Source organism: Phycodurus eques, chromosome 7, assembly GCF_024500275.1.
Source record: "Phycodurus eques isolate BA_2022a chromosome 7, UOR_Pequ_1.1, whole genome shotgun sequence".
Lineage (NCBI taxonomy): Eukaryota > Metazoa > Chordata > Actinopteri > Syngnathiformes > Syngnathidae > Phycodurus > Phycodurus eques.
In genome coordinates, this window is record NC_084531.1 from 17,449,039 (window position 1) to 17,470,833 (window position 21,795).

General features: G+C 40.7%; 1 protein-coding gene across 2 annotated transcripts in view; it reads right to left on the reverse strand.

Annotated features, from left to right (window-relative positions):
• Positions 1-21,795, reverse strand: part of pitpnm3 (PITPNM family member 3) — an 84,823-nt gene that overhangs the window by 25,295 nt on the left and 37,733 nt on the right. For both annotated transcript variants that reach the window (XM_061682413.1, XM_061682412.1), the window contains exons 6-10: positions 15,706-15,895; positions 12,834-12,968; positions 11,505-11,692; positions 7,660-7,823; positions 6,528-6,698 (exon numbers count right to left, since the gene is read on the reverse strand). In XM_061682413.1, the coding sequence (XP_061538397.1) occupies positions 6,528-6,698; positions 7,660-7,823; positions 11,505-11,692; positions 12,834-12,968; positions 15,706-15,895 (848 nt within the window). The remainder of the gene's footprint in view (positions 1-6,527; positions 6,699-7,659; positions 7,824-11,504; positions 11,693-12,833; positions 12,969-15,705; positions 15,896-21,795) is intronic.

Genomic DNA, 21,795 nt, shown 5'->3' on the forward strand with positions numbered 1-21,795 from the left:
GGGGCTACCGTTTTTAGGTCTTTCCACTCTTGCAAGAGTGCGAATTGGACAGAATGCGATGTGCTGTATGTTCACCAATTCCTGCCTGCTTTATTTACTGAAGAAACGAAAATCATAGTTAGTAAATATTCAGCAATGACAAGCTACGCATCCGATTGCATTACATGTACAAAAGCTTCATAATAAACTATGATATTAAATATCACCTTCTTGTACTTCCAGCAGAGATGGAGGGACACGAGTCAAATGACGACTGGAGTCGACTCGGGTTGCCAGTTTTATGACTTGCGACTTGCTTGCCAAATTTTGACTTGGTAGCCAAGAGACTTGACTTTGACTTGAACTACATGACTTGACAAGTAATCTCGTTTAGAGTTGGAAAACTTTACGTTTTAATCAAGACAGTTTGCCTTTTGTTGAAAGAAAAGAAAATCTAGCTGGTCAAACATTAAGTTTCATCGACTAGCTTGGGACGATTAAAAATAAAAATGATGTGATTTGGAACGTTTTAGTACAGCTAAGTAATGTTAACTAGGGGTGGGACGGTTTATGATATTTGTCCAAACCTTTCGTTTTATAGGCACGCGAAACTCTCTTTTTCCTCTCGGACTCATTTACAAATGAGGCGAAGAGGTGTGCACTCTAGAGCAGATCATGCCATCCGCTGAATGGAGAAGAAGTAAAGCGGCGTTACATGTCTGCTGTATGGGATGGGATCACTTTGCATTACGATCACGACGATGAAAAAAGTCGTTGACAAAGGTCCGTTCTGCCATTAGTAGGTACAGTACAAATTGTGACTTGCTAAGTGTGAATTTTCATACTGCTAAACACGTTTATTGAAGTGTCACCATTAAAATGTCATAATGTTGTGTCGGCTCTGTGATAAAGTTGTCTGAACTATGGTTTTAAAATTGCATGAAACATGACCTTTAATCTAACAACAATTGTCAATTGTCCAGAGTCAGTGTGTGTAAATAAACCCGACTGAGTAATTTAATTAGAGGACACAGGAGGAATGCAGATTTTGTTCACACAACTGTTTTTTTAAGGATGACAACATTTTTACGTATGCCATGTATTATTCCCTTAATTATGAATGGATTAGGTACACATCTAATTATATTTGACCAACAAATTTGTTTTGATGGTGTTCTCTTAAGAACCATAGGAGTTTCAAGGCTGTCCCCACCAAGTACACAGCATAGTTTGTTCAGAAATAAGGTTGAGCTAAATAAATAAAAAATAAAAAATAAAAATTCAATCAATCATAATCTCAGTTGTTGTTCATTTAACTTTAATAAGGTGTGAATATATTTAGTGTTATGACTTATGGGGGGGGAAAATTGTGAAAAAATATTTGATTACCACTCCAATATATATTGCGACTGGAGCAAGATTGTATGACTTGACTTGCGACTTGCTTAAATCAAGTAATGACTTGACTCGACTCGCTTGATTCTTTTCCGACAGTGACTTCTGACTTGCTTAAGACTTGAAGGTTATGACTTGAGACTTGCTTGTGATTTGCACATACTGTATGTGATTTACTCCCACATCTTGACTTCCAGAGTTGTGAGCTGATCTGGATTTGCGAAACTCTTTCATGTCAAAAAGTTGATGTACAACACTTTTACTGTTTGCTGGACTTCTTCTGATTGCTGCAGCATGTTTTCCACCTCGGCCATGGTGTACACAGGATCGAATGATTAAATCCATCGCTCTCAACAGTCTCTCAGCCCACACAATTTAACTCATTTAATGACAGGCATTTCTCAGAAATTGGGAGAGCTGGGTGCCAGCCATTTTTGACAATTTTGACTGATTTTTGAAGGCCTACAGAAAATTGTGTTCTATAGCTATAGAAACATGGAACCTACCAAAAGAAAGATTTAACCCTCTTCCTTCATCAGGAACAAAAAGTACATTTCTACTTTTTACCGTTCTTTAGTGAACAGCAGTTGAACTTAGGTAAGTTTCTTGAAAATACCTGTTTCCAAGAAAAAAAGAGAGAAAAGAGCTTTTTGTGAAACGATGCATTTCAAGCAGAACTTTCACTTTGTGTTAATTTTTTTTTGCTTTGATGATAGCTCAACTAACTAAACAATGCTTTCATACTATATAAAAACACACAAAAAGTGTATTTTGATTGCAAAATAGTTTATTTACAATGTATTCACAATACACATGCATTTTCAAATTAATGAGGCATGAACTTTGAAATATGTACAGGTGTGTGTGTGTGTGTGTGTGTGTGCGTGTGCGCGTGCATGTGGGATCTTTGTGGGTTCCTCATCAGCAGATGTCCAGCTATGAACAGCCCCACCACTGCTTGATGCACCTCCCGTAAATGATAAAAAAATAAAAATAAAACAAATTAGCACACAAATGAAACATATTATTGCTGCAGTGTGAAGTGGAGAAAAATACTTTTTTCACCTTTCTTGTCGACAGGTGTGGGAGGGCATCTGCTGCTGGATGCACCAACTGCAATTTTTAGAAATATGTACAATTACCACAAAATATTTATGTTGTTGTGACAGTGCAATGAGGAAAGGTAAAACAATTTCTACATTACACACATCACATTGTCTGAAAATTATGTTTTTGTGCACTACTGTCGATAAATAAAAGAACGACAATGAAAAAAATATATCCAATTCATGTAACTAGCAATACTCCACATTTTTGTCTCCAAGATGCATGATTTGTAAATGTGTAGTATTGTAGGACAAACTGTCATCCTTATTTGTGCACGTTGCATGATAAAAATGGTAAACGGAGTAATTGCTCAGGCTATGGACGTTAGCTTTGAAGTTAGCAAGTTCTTACCTCTTCTGTGACTTTCTGGGGGGGGGACCTCCTCATGGGAGGACGCCCTGCTGCTCCCAGATAAGGAGGAATCCGGATCGGGCTCATTGTAATCCGAGTCCGAATGTCCGTCGGCAGTCGACGTTCCGGGGCAAGTGGACCGTGATATGGTTGCGATCGCACAGCGGGCCTTCGAACGCTCGATGCGACCGGCGTTACACGCCGATTGTTGTCATAGTCAATTTACCCTCGTTGTTGGTGACACAATGTCACAGCCGAACACGGCACCTGACGACAGCGGGACGGTAGGAGGAAAGGCTTCTTTATACTCGCCCGTGCGGCCCAATGCGTCGGTCACGTGATGCAATGCGGGCGCTGTCGGTCACGCGAGCGCCGGAGTATAAATAGGCCTGAAGCCCAGGTAGTTAGACAGTCGACACTGCCCCATTTACTTGAATCACGTTACCCATGATATTATTTTGTCTCTGGTGAAAGTTTACAAAACTATCCGTCATAAAACATGCACTGCAGAGTTGTGCGGTGGTGCTGGTGTTCAGCACGCCATCTGTGTGTCTTTAAAAAGTAAAAAAAAAAAGTCTGTTCTGTAAAATGAAGCATCCATTGAAGACGCATTTTTGGGGTGCAGCCATCATTAGCTTGCTAACTGCAGGCTAGAGTGGTAAATGGGCCTTGTTATGGATGCTAAGCACAGCTAACTCACAACTGAGCAGCATAGCCAAACGAAATGTCGTCACTTTGTCCTTATATAGAGGGCGAGGGAACTCGCATTAGAAAGTATACGAACGTATACACAGCCCCGTGATGTCACAGGGGCTGTGTTGTAGCCCCACCCACAAAATCAGGAAAATTCAAACGGTGAAAAAGATGCTTAAGTCCGTACCCAAACCCCTAACCTCAGAACTCTGAGGTGGATGTGCTAACCATTCCCCTACCGATAGATAGATAGATAGATAGATAGATAGATAGATAGATAGACAGACAGACAGACAGACAGACAGACAGACAGACAGACAGACAGATAGCGCTAATCAAAAATAAATATCAGCTCTGAGTCTAATCCCATTAGAAAGTAAATGCATGGTGTATACTTTATAATAAAGTCTCATTATCCAGGTGATCAATACTGACAGTAGAAATGATGGTAATCATTTAACGTCATTTGAGGTCTTCCTTTTTTTTTTTTTAAATGTTTTTTTATTTTACACAACTCATTAGTACACAGCTGGAATCAACAAGAGAAGAGCTCACTCCGTGCCTTATTACAGGCATTCATCTTCATCAAACCTCCACTGAGGATGGATGAGCGTGTCAAAGCGGGTCGGAGCCCTCGCTTGATTAGCTCCACTGAGCCTTTGCGACAGCTCATTTACATATTGCATATTCGTCTGTTTTAACAGCAGGCCCAAAACGGTCAAAATGTCTCCAACATAAAACCTTTAAAACCATCCAACAGTTTAACATTCAATGAGTTGGGCGTTGTATGCCAGGGAGGGGAGTCACTTCACATTTACACTAAAACACAGCAGTGTATGTTCCATTTGTCTTTTTTCATTCTTGATGTAGTCTGCCATGTTATATTGAGCAGTCAGGAAAGAAATGCTATCCAGTTTCTGCACATCGCTTTAGGCTCCGTTTCTGGTTCTGTGGTTATCATACAATTTTCTCTATGCCATCATTGGTACCCAATATTAGCATTACTTTTATTTGAGTTCAAGCAAAAATCAGGGTGAGGGGGATAATTTAATTAGTTATGTCTACGTTGCATTATTAAAATACAGTACATTGTTATATATACACCATAATTATTTTTAAAAATTATAAGTAGTTTTCTCTTTTTATTGTATCGCATGTACAGTAACATAATAATAATAATACAATAATACATGTACAGTATTGATATAATGTTATACAATTAAATCATTCAAAGTCTGTGTAAATTGGTGTTAATTGGTTTGGCTGGGAAAAAGTCCTCTATGTGAAACTACAAAAGCATTTTTGCAAAGTTTCATTTGAACATCAAATTACCCAGTGGCCACCCGGAAACACAAAGTCAACGTTTCATAACATTTTTGAATGAATCATTTGCTCAGCATGTTTCTAAATTCAGTTGCACGTATTAGTGTGTGTGTGTGTGTGTGTGTGCTTGTGTGCTAAAGAAGATAAAGAATAGGACAAGATGAAGTTATTGGGCGTTGATGACCGTCAAACTACTTTGAGCTGTGCTGTAAAATGAATCCCTTTAATTAATTTTCCATTTGAACGTGTTCATCACGTAATTACATTTTAGAGCCGAGCTGTTGTCGCTTTGCTGGCTTTTCATCCTTTTTGTACGGCCATCTAAGTGAGGAGGAGGGCATGACGTCATTTAGGGCCTTGAGTCCTCTCTGTCAGAGTGTTAAAGCTAAAAGATCAATGCAAATATTCATCTGAAGTCACACCAGGTTATTCGAATCGTGCTTGGGCCCGCTTGACGCATACAGTCCTGGCTAGTGTGAGTAATCTGGTGTGTATTCAATATTGGCACACTTCCCCTCCTCTGACATGCTTGGAAGAGGTGGATTGTGGCCACCATGGGCAATAAAAATGAACACAATAATAGAAATAATCCACTTAGTCAAAATAGAAGTCCACGACACACTCGGTCACACACAGGCCCATCCACACAAGTAACACGGTCATGTCACTCTATTACTGTAATCCGATCACTCCTTGCCACCTCCCACAATAGAAATCAACTACTCGAAAGAATCTACAGTCAAAAAAGTTCAATGCGCACTCAGTTACTTACAGGCATATGGAATTATATAACATATTACATAACATGGAATTATGCCGTTTGGGCACGTGTGTCACATTGTACGTGTCCTATGATTAATGTGACTGCTCCTCTTGCCAGCTATTCACAATACACACCACGATGCACCAAAGAAATAACCATAAAGGCGAGAACTAATCCACACAATCAAAAAGAAAAAGTCCATTGCGCGTTTGGCCCATCTTAGACACATGCCTTGCAATTATTGTTAGCCCAGGCTTGAAACCACCCCTCTTGCCAGTTACACATTAAGCACAATAGGAATAAAAACAATGATTATTAATAATTCAGAGTTTTAAAAAAAAACATTAAAAAAAGGCCACTGCACACCCGGTCAAGCATGATCACATGCGTATATGAAGTGTACGTGTCATATGTTTAATGCAATGGTTCCTCACACCAGTTATTCATGATAACTGCTCCCTTGCGAAAAAAATAGAAATATAATAATAGAAAGAAGACCTAAAAATAATCCACAAAGTCAAACACAATGTCCATTGCACAATCATACATGTAATTGTGCAATGTGTGCATCATATGATCAATGTGTTCACTCCACTTATTCATCATAACCATCACCTTGCACAATAGAAATCAACACGACAACTACAAATACTACAGAGTGACACACAGGCAAATGTACGCACACAATTCACATGATGAACGCAATTACCCCACTTGACAGTTATTCATAAACTCCACTTTTGCAAAATAGAAATAAACAAAATAACTAGTAATTAGCTACAGTGTCAAATTTGTATTTTTTTTAAAGTCCGCCGCACACTCAGACACATGCAGTTGTGCAATATACGGTACATGTCAAACAAGAGATAAACACAATGACTAAAACTAATCCAGCATATGGCTGGTCCTGGCTCACCTATGACCAAAGAGCGTCCGTCGCCCAGTGGGTGGCGTTGATAGCGTGGCACAGCGAAGGGGGGCAGCTTGTGGAAGAGAGGCTGCAGCAGAGGCTCCAGCCTGGAGGCCGAAGGGTCCGACGGGAAGAAAAGGTTGAAGATCTGAGAGCAGGCCGGATGGAGCTGATGCACTGAGAGACGGTGAAGCGGCCATTAAGACAGTCATGAACACCAAGAGACACAATCTACATTATGTTGAGCTTTTGTTGTTGTTGTTGTTACAATAGTAATATTAGAGATAGTTCTCAGCATGACCCAGTGCATTTCTACAAGCACAAACATTGAATGAGTCATAGTGATAGTATTTACACCTTTGTAAAGGCAGAATGTAAATATACTGTATGTGTATACTTTGTATAATATTAAAACCCGAACTTGAAACCCTACGTTCAAACGCTAATCTTTGTTTGAAACCCCAACAAAGGTACAAACCCTAACGTGAAACCATAAGCCTAATTTAAAAGTCTAGTTTGAAACCCTATACTTTGTTTAGAACCCTAAACCTTGTTTGAAACCCTACCCCAAGCTTGAAACCAAAATTTGAAACACAAAACCTGGCTTTAAACCCCAATTTAAAACTCTATCCCTTGTTTAACACCCAACACACAATTGAACCCCTGATTTGAAATGATAACCCAGACTTCAAATGCAAATTTGAGAACCTAGACGCTTTAAACCCTAATTTGCAACCCTAACCCAGAGGCTTGAAATACTACAGTCATTTGAAACCTTAATTTGAGACCCCAAACCTGGCTTTGAAGCCTGATTTTAATCCCTATCCCTTGTTTGATGCCCTAACCCTGTCCTGAAACCCTAATTTGAAACTGTAACCCTGCCATTAAACCTTAACTGAGGCTTGTAACCTAAAAAGCCGAACCATGGCTTGAAACCCAAATTTGAAATCCTAATCCTCGATTCAAAATTTATATTTTTTGTAAATATAGAGCTTTTAATGCAGCTCCAATGTCGTGACCAGTAAAACAGACACAAACATATATACACACAATTGAAAAGCAGATACAGTATTCATTCAATTACCATTAATTCATGCATGTACGCGATATGTAGTACGAGTGTGGTGGTCTCCCTCACCCTGGACAGCGGGCAGCACGGTGCGCCGCATGGCTAGCACCAGACCCAAAGGACAGCCCAGCAGGAAGCAGTCTGACACATCGAAGTCCAAGCGTCCAGGATTAAGCAGCAGACTCGGGCTGCTGTTACTGCTGCCGCGCACCTCCACGCTCTCCTTCATCAGACTGGACACAAGCAAACAACAGCGAAGATCATGACATCCATCTTTGTAGCACTTCTACAGCTCAAGGGCACGTGGGTAAAATGAAGTCTATCCCAGCTGACGTTTACATATTTTTACATGAAAAACGGGCCACTTTCCCTTTGAAACCATAATCCTTGTTACAACCCTCAACCAAGCATCTAACATTATTTTAAAACCCTAACCCCTGCTTCAAAGCTTAATTTGATACTCAACATGTCTTGAAACCCATATTTGATACCCTAACCCAGGCTTGAAACCCTCATTTGAAAGCCTAACACTGTTTTAAATCCATAATTTCATACCCTAATCCAGCCTACAAACCTTTACGCTTGTTTGAAACCCTAATTCTAAACCCCAACTCAAGCTTGAAAGCCTAACCCGGGTTTGGAACCCTAATTTAAAACCCGAACCCTGTTTGAAACCCAAACCCTGGCCTGAATCCGAAAACCTAATTTGAAACCTTAAGCTTTGTTTGAAACTTTAATGAAGGCTTGAAACCATAATTTAAAACCTTAAATTCTATTTGGTCTTGAAACCCTAATCCTTGCTTCTTTGAATCCTAACCCAATCTTGAAATCCTAAATTGATACCCGACCCTTTGTTTGAAACCTGCACCCAAGCTTGAAACCCTAATTTGAAACCCTAAACCTTGTTTGAAACCTTAACCCAAGCTTGGCACTCAAATTTGAAACCCTAACCCTATTTTGAAACCCTCATTTAATACCATAATCCTAATTTGAATCTTTAACCCAGGCTTGAAACCCCTAATTAAAAACTGTAATTTGAAACCCTAACCGCTTTTTTTTATTATTAAAAGCTAAAGGTCTTCAATGACTGAATGTAAATGAGTTGTATTGTAAATAAATGCATCATCATGTAAAAATGTGACTAATGATCACACGGGAGTTATGAAGATGACCATCTGGGGCTCACTCCTCATGCCAGTGACTTGTTTTAGTATTCTGAGGCAGTCGTCAGCGTCTCACCTTCATGACTCAGTTTAAACACACACACACACGCACACACACACACACACACACACACACACACACACTACACACACACAACCCATCCCAGCTTGAGGACCTGTGCTCAGCTTCCGCGTCGACAGTTTCTTGCAAGCCATTGTTTCCACAGTGACTCTTGTGCAGGAATAAAAGATTAGCCAACTGTCTGCTAACATCTTCACGCCAATACTGCACCAGGATTTGTTTCATTTTCCAGATGCGGATGCAAAACCAACTGGTGTGACGGTGTTCATGTAAAATGGGTGTACATCCTTGCTTGGAAACAACTTAGCCTTTCAGAGATGCTCCTTTTATACCCAATCATGCCACTCACTTGTTTCTAATGAACCTGTTCGCCTGTGGAATGTTCCAAACAAGTGTTTTTCCTCAACTTTCCCAGTCTTTCGTTGCCTCTGTCCCAGCGTTTTTGGAAAGCGCTGCAGGCATCAAATTTGAGAGAATATTTGCAAAGAACAATACAATTCATCAGTTTGAATATTAAATATCTTGGCTTTGTAGTGTAATAAATTGAATACAGCTTGAAAAGGATTAGTGAAGTGTTGTAATCGTTTTTTATTTACATTTTACATAATATCACCACTTCATTCGAATTGGAGTTTGTGTATGTTGTGACTGAGCAAAATTGTATGACCTGACTTATCGCTTGCTAAACCCAAGTGGGGACTCGACTTGCTTTTTGCCCAAGTATTATTATGATTATTATTAAAATGACGCTGAGGATGATGATGATTGTATTCATTGTGTTTTGTGTTTGATCTACACAGCACTTTGTGACATCTGTGGTTGTTGTTTAAAATGCTCTAGAAAAGAAAGTTGAGTTAAGCTGTCAAATTCTGATTCTGATTGAGACTTGAACATGTGATTTACTTATTTTTCTACCTAAAGGTGGCTGTTTTAGCGACCGCAACCATGTCACATTGTATGGGCATTCACGTATGTGCCTATTATCCGAAACTAGATAACGCTAGGTTAATGGACGACTCTAAATTGCCCGTAGTTGTGAATGTGAGTGCGAATGGTTGTCTGTTTATGTGTACCCTGCGATTGGCTGGCAACCGGTTCAGGGTGTACCCCGTCCCCTGCCCGAAAATAGCTGGGATAGGCTCCGGCACTCCCGTGACCCTTGTGAGGATAAGCGGCTCAGAAAATGGATGGATGGATAGATAGATAACGCTAACCTACAACAGTGCCGCTCTGCTTAATATTTTTGCTTTAAAGTGATAGTGGTTCCTTGTAGTCACTTTTCCATCTACAGTATGCCACCTTTAAAAAAGATTGGGAAAAGGCAGAGCGAAGCAGAGCGAAGCATCCCATACGAATAAGTAATGTGCGACCGGTCGTGTCCACTGGGACAAAAAGAGCAGAGGTTACCCTCCTTTCGACGTAATCACAAGCCAAAGGTGAGCGCTGCGACATTCTGTGTGAATTAATGGGATGACATCTGCAGCCATTATGTTTCTTGACCGAGGGTGTACGACACAAGCCGACTATTTATAGCGCAGACAGATGGGTGGGTGAGTGATGGGAGTGTGGGGATACAGCCAGTCAGGCTGCAAATATTGATGAAAAGCAGAAGCCAGACGGTCCGGATAGACTCGGAGGAGAACGGAACGCGGTGGTTGGAATGTGAATACCAAACACACTTGTCACACACGGAGAGATGGAGAGTGACGGAGCAAACGTTTGCAATACTGAGAGGAAGATACAAAGTGTGTCAAAAAAGTTCCAGGACTGGTCTCATAAAAGATAATATTTCGAGATCAAACAACAAACTACCACTTTTTCCCTTCGAAGTAATCCCCTGGAGTATAACGCACGTTCCCAGCTTTCTTTGCCATGCCTTCAATCACTCTTGAAAGTCAAGCTCCGTCGTCACGACCACCCCGATGTCCTCCACATCTTCAAAACGGGACCTCTTGAAGACCCACTTGAGATAAGTAAAGAGGGAAAGAAAATCACAGGGAGCCAGGTCGGGTGAGTATCGTGGGTGCTCCAGCAGGGCAATGTTCTTCTAAACTAGGAACTGTCAGATGCTCAGGGCATTGTGGGCCGGCGTGCTGGCATGATGAAGCAGCCATGAGTTCTCCTGCGACAACTACAGTAATTGGTGCACTGGTCCACTAGTGAGGTTCATTTTGGGTAGGGGTTACGGTTTGGTTCAAGGTTGGGGGTTTCAGTTTAGGGTTATAGTTGGGCATGAAGGATTAGATGGTGGGTTTAGGGGATTAAGTTTGGGTTAAGGTTATGGGCTACTGTTAGGTTAAGGAGTTAGGCGTTTGGGTTAAGGGTTCGGAGGTTAAGGGTGAGGGTTGTGTTGGGTTAAGGGGTTAGGGTTTGCGTTTGGGACTAAATCATAATGGTTATGTTAACGTTTAAGGGTTAGGGTTGTGATTAAAGAGTTGGGATCATGGGGTTAGAGGTTATGGGATTAGGATTAGAATCAGGTTTAGTGTTGTACTGTATAAACCGTAACATCATGGATGGGGGTTAGAAGGTTATGTGGTTAGGGTTAAGAGTTCCAGGTTGGAGCGGTGGGGGGGATAAGATTTATGACTAGGGGTTAGGGTTACAAAATTACACTAACCCTAACCCCATGGATTCCAGTAACAATCCAGTGGTGCATTGAGGATCACCTGGAGAAGAAGACGTGCTGGCCAGTAGACGACGTGTCGCCGTCGTACGAGTCGCTCTGCTTGCGGCTGAGGGGCGGGGCCCCCTGGCAGCGGCCTTCGTTGGGGGCCGAGACGTCGATGTTGCTCTTACTGAGCCTTTTGCTGGAGCTCAGACCAGGAGTGGACTCTCCAAGCAGGCCCGAGATTTCCTGAGAGGGGAACATGAACGGAATCACTTTTAGCATGTTAGCATTTTGTGATTTCTCGTTTTGTATTAGTACTCAACTACAGAGCAAGATCTTAAAGCTACACAATCTTCCTTAGCGGTTTTTGTTTTGTTTGCATAATATCTGTTAGCAGTTTAGCATTCAATTAATCATCATTTGTATTTGTTGCTGACCAAAGGACATGATTTAAAATCCTTAGAGATCTGCTTTAACATTTTTTTGTATTCAGGTTGCTATTTCTCTGTTTGTTATGCAAAATGTTACCTTGTTAGCATTTTATAAATTACCATAAGAAATAGCACCTGACCACGGGACATGACATCAAATCCTTATCGATCTGCCTAAGCATGTTTTGTAATTAGGTTGCTCTCTTGCCATTTGTGAGCATACAAAATGTTAGCCTGTTAGAATTGTATCACTTCTTATTAGAAATAGTACCTGACCACAGGACGGTATTTAATAATCTTATAGATCCACCTCAGCGCTTTTTGGACTCAGGTTGCCATGTTGCTATATGTTAGCATACTAGCTGTTTGTACAGTATGTTTAAATCTTATCAGTTCTCATTTGCAATAGTAACCAACTGCAGGACAGGGTATTAAATTATACTATTAATTCATTCATTCATTCATCTTCCGTTCCGCTTATCCTCACTCGGGTCGCGGGAGTGCTGGAGCCTATCCCAGCTATCATCAACTGGTCACCAGCCAATCGCAGGGCACATAGAAAGAAACAACCATTCACACTCACATTCACACTTACGGGCAATTTAGAGTCTTCAATTAACCTACTACTATTCATTAAATGATTAAATATTACATTCTTTGCAAGCGCATTTGAAGTAGTACTTGACCATAGGGCATGATGCAAAATCTGTATCAATCCATGTTAGCACTTTTTGCACTCAGGATGCTATCTTGCTAGACTATATATAAGCATCCCGAATGTTAGCCTTTATTCAATTTATATTAGAAATAGTATCTGTCTATGGGACATGACATAGAATCCTTATTGATCTGCCGATGCGTTTTTTGTAGGTTTGAGTTTTTCAGGTTGCTGTCTTTCCATATGAATGCAATCCAACTGTTAGCGCTGTGCCGATCTGAGTCGTCTTTACACTCACCTTGAGACTTTCAGTGCTGTTATTCCTGCTGCCGCTAGTGTTGTTGTTGTTTGGGCTGCCAGGTCTTTGCTGGTTGCTGAAGCACAACGCATCAAAACATAACACGCCGCCCACGCAGTCACCCACGAGGCACACCTGCATACAACACGCATACATACGCCTCAATGAGTTTCCACCGCATTTTTAAAAGAAGGATTTTAACAGGATCATACCCCTGGAGTTATGTTCTTTCATTGCTTCAAAATAAAGGTAACAATCCGGTTTTGAAGCCTATGATGAGCTTAACGCTCAAAGGTTGAAAAAGTATTCCATAAAAATATATGTAGTCTCTAAATACAATTTAAAAAAATGTTTTGATAAAAATAATAACAATGAATAGAAATATAACAATTATATTTAAAGAAAATAAAGATACGATTAAAACTGATTTCCGTATTCAAAAATACTTGAAATTATAGCTAATAACAGTTAAGATTAAATGAAAATTAAAAACTGAAAAGAAACAATTAACATTAGATAAAATTTAAATTAAAAAAACAAATGGACTTAAAACTAACAAATTACATATACTAAAAATAAAATACCATGACTAAAACTGCAATAAAAAATTAAAAATAAACAATAGAAAATACAATTTAAGTAAAACTGGCCCAATGCGTGTCGGATAAGACAGCAGACGCGGGTTACCGATGTCATTCAAAAAATAAAAAGCCTTAAATGGAAATGAGGTGGCCACGTTGCCCGAAGAGCTGACAAAAGGTGGACCACAGAAACTATCAATTGGATACCACTGGACACAAAGCGACCACGGCGAAGACCTAAAAGTAGATGGATCGATGAAATCATGAAACACACCGGGATAGACTGGCAACAAATTGCAAAATGTCGTAGTAGTTGGAAACGTGAAGAAGAGGCCTTCATCCCCCAGTGGATAGATAATGGCTGATGATATATATATATATATATATATATATATATATATATATATATAGACTCTAAATTGCCCGTAGGTGTGACTGGGAGTGCGAATGGTTGTCTGTTTGTATGTGCCCTGTGATTGGCTGGCAACCAGTTCAGGGTGTACCCCGCCTCCTGCCCGATGACAGCTGGGATAGGCTCCAGCACGCCCGCGACCCGAGTGAGGAGAAGCCGCTCAGAAAATGGATGGATGGATATATATATATTCATTCATCTTCCGTTACGCTTATCCTCACTCGGGTCGCGGGCGTGCTGGAGCCTATCTCAGCTATCTTCGGGCGATAGGCGGGGTACACCCTGAACTGGTCGACAGCCAAGCGCAGAATATTATTTATTTATTTGAAGTTCTACATCAAAGGACTTCCTTCAACCATTTGTATGTTTATTAGGGTTGTCATTCTCCGCCCAGATAGTAACATGTCTTGGGTTCACAACAGGCGTCCCGGTCTGCGAAGAGGATGGTTTTGCATCTTACAAGATGAGGGAACCGGGTGTGGGCGTAGATAGAAGGTGAAGCACCAGCAGGCGGGTGCGATTCCAAATATGGTCATGAGGAACGGCCATCTTCCGGGTGCACCCAGGGAGGGGCTAATTCCACGCCCAGAGAATTAAACCTTGATAAACTGAGATCCTGGGGTTTTCGGGGGCTTTTTCGTTGTTCTGGCAATGTAAGCAGCTGTAATGACACTAAGGCTTGTTCAATAAAGCGAATTAGCCCAAACGCCAAGTGTCTCGAAGTCTTCATTCATCCCATGCCCGACGGACGTCGGAGTTCTCCCGGGTGACCTCCGACTCGGAACCACAGGCGAAAAAAATCCACCTCAAACTCAAAGTTTAGGACTTGTGACTTGACTCGGGACTTGCCTGTCTTGACTTGGGACTTGACTAGGGACTTGGGGTAAAGACTTGAGACTTGTGACTTGCAAAGCAATGACTTGGTCCCACCTCTGACAATTAGCATCTATGTGGTGGTGTTGTTATCCTTTAAGCAACTGATATCTGAACACAAACGGTGAAGCAGGTTACACATGCAGACAATATAACAGCACCCACAAGAATGTAGTCCTATACTGTATATTCGTATCTCAAGGCACCACTGTACTATTTCAATAAAAACGAACTGTACAGTATCATTGACTTTGAACAGAGACTTTAAACATTAAGTCAAGGTTCCAACTCAGTTTGAAATGAGCTCCTCTGATTAATAAGGGGGACAAGTTCTTTATAGTTAATACAATTTGCTAAGACAAAAATAATTATCAACTCTCTTCATCAAAACCCAATCATTGCGGGTAAACACTTTGCAGTCATAAAATACAGTATGAAACACTGAGACCAAGTGTTAAACTCATCAAGAGTAATGGCCAATGGTGAGGTTATAATTATACATTTATTGAAATTATCTTAGCTCCTTTTAACCTGCAGCTCTCGATTCTGTGTTTTGGCTGATTGGCTAATCAAGACTGTATTGACCCTGCACTCATCAAACCTGCAAGAGGCTTTTCATGAACAACTACCGTGAAACAAACTTTGGATGACTCTTTAAAAAAAACAAGCGCCCTTACAAAACAATTTGGAGACAGGGTTGGGTGAAATTGAAGCGTAAAAGTTAGTAAAACCACTCAACTGACGCAACAATCAAGCTCCAATACCATTGTGTTTCATTATTTACTGTTGTTTTTTTGATTTGCTGTTGTGTTTAGTCATTTGCTATTGTGATTAGATATTTGTTGCTGTGTTTTTAAATTTGCCATTGTGTTTACTTATTTGCTGTTGTTTTTTAATTTGAATTTGTGTTTAGTTATTTGCTATTGTTTTGCACTTCAGGGCCATGTGTATTTGCAACAAAAAGGCGGAAAAAGCAAAAACATATGTCCAGAAGGACTCCACGCACCTGTCCCGAGAAGCCCTGCCCGTCATCGGACTGCAGGAAGTGGCGGTAGACTTTATTGGCGCGGGCGATGACAGTGGCGATGGCGTCCTGGTAGCGCGGCGAGACAATAGCGAGCAGCGGCAGGGCGGCCAGCGGCAGGTGGTCCACGCTGCTCGACACGCAGCTCTCGTCGTAGCTGTACGGATTCAGACTGGCGGAGCAAGAAGGGAGGCACAAACCAGCTTCAAGATCTTACATTTCTATAGAGTACACAGGAAAGTAATAATTTTGTTTGTTTAATTATATGTTTGTATTAATTTTATTTAAAGTTATTTTTGTGACACTTGATTTTTTTTTATCAATTTGAGTTATCATGATATAGCGTGAGAATATTATTTATCTTATGTAATTTTTTAAACTTTTAACTAAACTTGGACATTTTGAATGATCCTTACTCAATTATTAATGTAATTTAGTGGGGATTTTTTTCCCGCAACTTTGACCGAATTATTGTAGTTAACATTATCCTTATTAAATTATGAATGGAATTTAATGTATTTTGAAAGAATGTTTACATTTTGAAAATAATAAGACTATTAGTTATTAATCAAATTTAATATTTTTATTTGATCAAAATTTGTGTTATCCTTAAATTTTGTATTAGTCTTATAATTACCCTTAGTCAAGTACTAATTAATTAAATAATAATGCCAATATTTTATTTAAACAATAATAAGAGAGCATGGGAATATTAAACATATTTAATTTAGTAAAGTTATTTTTATTTGACCAAATGAATAGTCATGTTCGGCGGCACGTGGACGACTGTTTAGCATATCTGCCTGACAGCTCTGAGGACCGGGGTTCAATTTCCGGCCCCGCCTGGGTGGAGTTTGCATGTTCTCCCCGTGCCTGAGTGTGACTGCAAATGGTTGTTTGTTTCTATGTCGATTGGCTGGTGACCAGTTCAGGGTGTACCCCGCCAGGGTGTACCCCGCCTCTCGCCCGAAGATAGCTGGGATAGGCTCCAGCACGAGACCCTAGTGAAGATAAGCGGTACGGATAATGAATGAATGAATGAATGGGAATATTATTCTATTATAAGTCAGTGTGTGTGTGTGTGTGTGTGTGTGTGTGTGTGTGTATGTATATGTATATGTATATGTATATGTATATGTATATGTATATGTATATGTGTGTATATATAGCATGAAAATATCCTGGTCAAAAATGTTATTAATGTGATCCAAATGTTCCTATTTGAATCTCTCTCTATCGAGATCTGTCTCTGTGGTGCTAATTCAAAAGTAAAGCTTTGTTGTGTCACAAAGAATAAAACCTCCTTGCAACAGTGAACGCCTTCATATGTGAGCTAAGTTGACTTTAATGGATGTGTGTGCGTTGGATTGACAACACGGGGGAAAAGATGGCATCACCCGACACGCTTCCCTTGCACCGACTGAGTGTCAACGCCATCCATCTGTCGCTGGAATTACAGGAAGTGGCAGCGAAGCCTGGCCAAGGCTGCAACGCATCAGCGAACGAGAGACGACCACGTTCAAGCAATCAGTGGTTCTCAAAACTGAGGGTCTGGGAGTTGTAACTTGGACGTCCGCTGAATAATTTGCCATAAATTATAGGGATCGTGTTATTAAAAAGTGCATACATATGGGGACAGGCACGTCAATAACACAAATCTAACTACATAAGTTAAATTAAGTAAGAACTCAAAAAGGTCACCGATGGTGTAGTGGTACACTCGTCTGACTTTGGTGCAGGCAGCGTGGGTTCAGGTCCCACTCAGTGACGGTATGAATGTGAGTGCGAATGGTTGTCCGTGTCTATATGTGCCCTGCGACTGACTGCCGACCAGTTCAGGGTGTAGCCTGCCTTTCGCCCGAAGTCAGCTGGGATAGGCTCCAGCGCCCCGCGACCCTAACCAGGATAAGCGGTGTTGAAAATGGATGGATGGAAGAACTCAAAAAGTATCATTCACAATATTCTGCCATCTGGATCACACTCACTCTTCTTCAGTGGCGCGCAAAACTTTGTGCTTCCTGGGGCAAAGAGATGTATTTTATGCCCCCGGACGCCCGAGGCCACTGCACCGTTGGCCGACCCGCACTTTTTGCGCGCAAATGCTCTCCTTGAAGTCCGAATTATTCAAATTTGCTGTTCTCGTCGAATGCCAAAAAGCACAGATCATGTAAAAAGTCAATAAGTTGCCGCAAATTATAAAGTGAACATAAAATACCTTAAAGTAAATTACAAACTACAACTTTAACAACTCTACCTAATTTGAGTGATTCAAAATCAAGTATCAAAACAGAGTTTTCAAAATCATGAAAAATCAAGTCTTTCTTGCTGCTCGTGAACGCTGTGGACATGTTCGCTGAGCGTTATCAGGTATCGCACTCGTGTTCTAGGAAGGACACACCCTGCTGCAATATGATTAGCTGCAGGACACGCGCTGCTGCAAATGTGATTGGCTGATGCACACGCCCTACTGCTTCCAGAAGGAAAAAGAAGCATGTGACTTCAGTGTGGCGGATGAATGAATCCCACTAACCCTAACATCCCCAACATCTACATCCAACTGGAAAAGTTCTCTCTAAATAGATGAGGAGGACTGAGGTATCACCTTTCGCCTGCCTGTCCGACAAGAGAAGATTAGTGCAGACGGTGCGGGACACGCCGTGCCGACGAGGGTCACGGACGCTCACCAATTGCCCGACGAGAGAGCGACCCTATTGGTATTCAGGACAGTCGTTTCACTAACCGTACGTTGCAGGCAAACGGTAGATAATAATTTTCAAACCAATTCACTGAAAATGGATAATTTAAGGTTGGGAAACACGGTTCTAGATTTTCTAAATGAGATCACGGTCTCCTCAATCGGATTTACAATAATGTTATGTGTTCTTTTGGATGTAGTGTGTAACTGCGTGTGGCTATACAACCTCTTTTCTTTTTTTATGAACGAGCACATCCACTTGCAAAAATTATTAACAGCACGCCAACGAATAAATGTGGGCGAAAAGAATAGTTGTCGCTCTCCGTCGAATCTAATTTCCACTTGTTAATACTCGCCTAGCAATTGTATTAGAATTTTGCCTGGCGTCCCAGTGGAGCAGTTTTTAACTCATTCCCTGCCAGCCTTCCCAGTTAACATGGATGTTTGACTTCTAAAGCCATCAATGGCAGTGAATGTGTGAAGAAGGACACGCATCTGTGAAGCGGCCCAGGACGTTTCACCATGCGTGTACTGTGTGATGCGCAGGCTGTCTGGCAAGCAGTTTGCATCCGAAGCCTCCGGAGAGGCCGTTTGACTGCCACTCTTCGGGGCCGCTTTGTGAGAGATTGTGCTGCTTTTTTGTTTTGTTTTTTTCCAAGCAGAGCCCAGGCATACACTTTGGAAAATGTGATGTGAATGTAGACAAATGCTACAAGTGTACAAGTGATAGACTGGAATACTTAAGAGGAAGTGCTGTGTTAAAGGCAACGTGTATATCATTGGAAGTGAATATGTAAAGTAGACTTGTATGTATTCGGTACCTGGGCCTTCTTTGGGGACTTACTTAGGGTTGCAACCTCAATAGTGAATCGCAAGAATTGGTTTAATGAGAATACACAAGAAGTGACTCCAGTCTGTGTGCTCAACAACAATAACGAAAGACGAAGGTGTGAAGCAGACGGCAAGAATATCCACAAGGAAAGTCTTTTGGGAAACCTAAATTTGAAAACCTAAACATGCCTCTCAACCTTATTTTTGAACCCAAGCCCTGAAGAGAACCATCCTTTGAACTCAGATCCTATCTTGAAATCCTAATTAGAAACCCTAACCCAAACTTCAAGCATCAACCCTGCCTATTTAGAAACTCTGCTTTAAAACACTAAACCAGGTCGGAGTGCAAAGATTAACTTTTTTGTTTTGTTTTGTTTTTACTAATACCTCCAGAACCCCTTTAACAAACCAATAGCTGCAATTTTTAGGTGATTATTTAGGGATCATACAGCAGTTTAACCAATAACTATAACTCATAATGTGTCGTCTGTGTTTTGAATGTAGTGTGTCCCCTTCTTCGGCTATTTTCGGCTGTGACGTAACAATTGGCACACCATCTGTTCATGCCGTGTTAGCGCGCACACACACACACACACACACACGTTGTTGCTCAATTTACTGCTGCTTAGTTTGCTGTTTACAATGTTTTATTGTGTGGCAGCTGGTTATAATAATGCTGTGAGCAGTGATAAGAGCTTGTACGGTGGCCTGGAAGTACAAAACAATATCACAAATTGTGAAACACATTTACATTTCAGAAAACAAATGAACAAAAGGCAAAACATTTTTACATTTCAGAGAACAAATAAACAAAAGCAGAAACACTTTTCCACTTCAGAAAACAAATGAATAAAAAGCGAAATATTTTTACATTTCGGAAAACACATTAGCAAAAACCTGAAACACTTTCACATTTCAGAAAACACATTAATGAAAGCAGAAACACTTTTACAAAAGACGAAACAAATTGCAATTGAGACAACCCAGAAAGGGAACGTCCCATTTCAGACATTCTAAGAAATCTCACGCCCTTTCTCGGCAAGACCCGCCACCAGCTTCAACATGATTGGCTCCCGCATCACGGGAAGGGTAGGCTACGCAGATGTAACGAGATGTCCATCCCAAATATAATAATAAAAAAAAAACTAAGAAGTTTATTATGGTTAGGTTTAGGACTAGGGTTCCTCAGTCGAACTTTGTTGCATGACTGACTTACAACCTGCTTATGAAGGAATTTCTTCAACCTGAGGTGTGAATTTTTGGATGACTGTAGGGTTGTTTTGTTCATATATATTATACTGTTATATCATTTTGATTAACTTTTAATGTTTTTTGATCACTTCGTGTTGAGCAATATTTGTTTTGATTACTTCGTGTTTACTTTTAGGTACTTAGGATGTAATAATGTTAAGTAATTTTCCTTTTTTCGGTCATTAATAGTAAGTAGATTGTGTGATATAATCAAAAGGGGGGAGCTGAGTTGGAAAACTTATGTTTCATATATACCAAATGTTACTTCTATTAGTTTATACAACCTTCACATGCTTAATTGTTCCATGTTGTGACTACTAGCTGTTTTCCGGCCATGCTGTGCGTCCTAGTTGTTCCCAGCTATGTTGTGACTACTAGCTGTTTTTCAATAAAGATAAGTTGAGTGCAGCTGGACAAAGATAATTGTTTTGCTTTCCTTTACTTCTCTGTCTCTCTCACTTCTGTATAACAGAGGTGATTGTTTTCTTGGACTTCAGTAAGGGGTAAGACTTTTGCTCTCTTTGCAAAGACTTTTCTTTTTTCCTTGTAATAAAAACCCACAAAGACAAGATTGCTTCCTTCCTTATTCTGTCAGAAAAAGATTTGCCAAAACAAGGTTAAGGCAGTTCAGGATGAGTTAAGGTTAGGATTATGGTGGTTAAGGCTGGCGCACACTGAGCACCGCTGCCGAACCGGTGTGCGCGTTTGGGACCGTTTCCTTGAGCGGCCGATCGGTCAGCCGCTGGTTTTGACCCGATTCAAAATTATAATCTCCGTTGCACGGCGTTTTAACGTCCCAGGTTCTATTTAATCAAAATGCACAGAAGCGTTCCCCGACGGTGAAAGTACATGTACGCGTTTGCTAGCCGTCCTGCCGCATTGCCTCGGCTCAAGCCATATAAATAGCATGCAAAGCATCAAATGTTGTTTTCGATCGATACTAACCTATATTCATAATGTATAATGTGCCAGTGCACGAAAAAGTGAAGTTTGTGACCCTAATGTATGTTCAAATGAATGACTTCCTTACTAATAGCTACACTTTCCCTTTGCTTCTCGCCAGCTTCCTCTCTCTTTAACAACTTGCTTCTTCCTTAACTCTTAATCTATCTGTTTATGGTTTAAGAAATGTGATCAAGTACAATATATTGTATATACAGCATCAAATGCCTATACAGGCTCGCTGTTCTGGGCTTCCACGTGATCAATAGCTCGGCAACTCTTGTTATCTTATCTTATCTTATCTTATTACTCTTTTATGCGATGGTTCGGTCCAGTCGGGTTCGACCACGTTG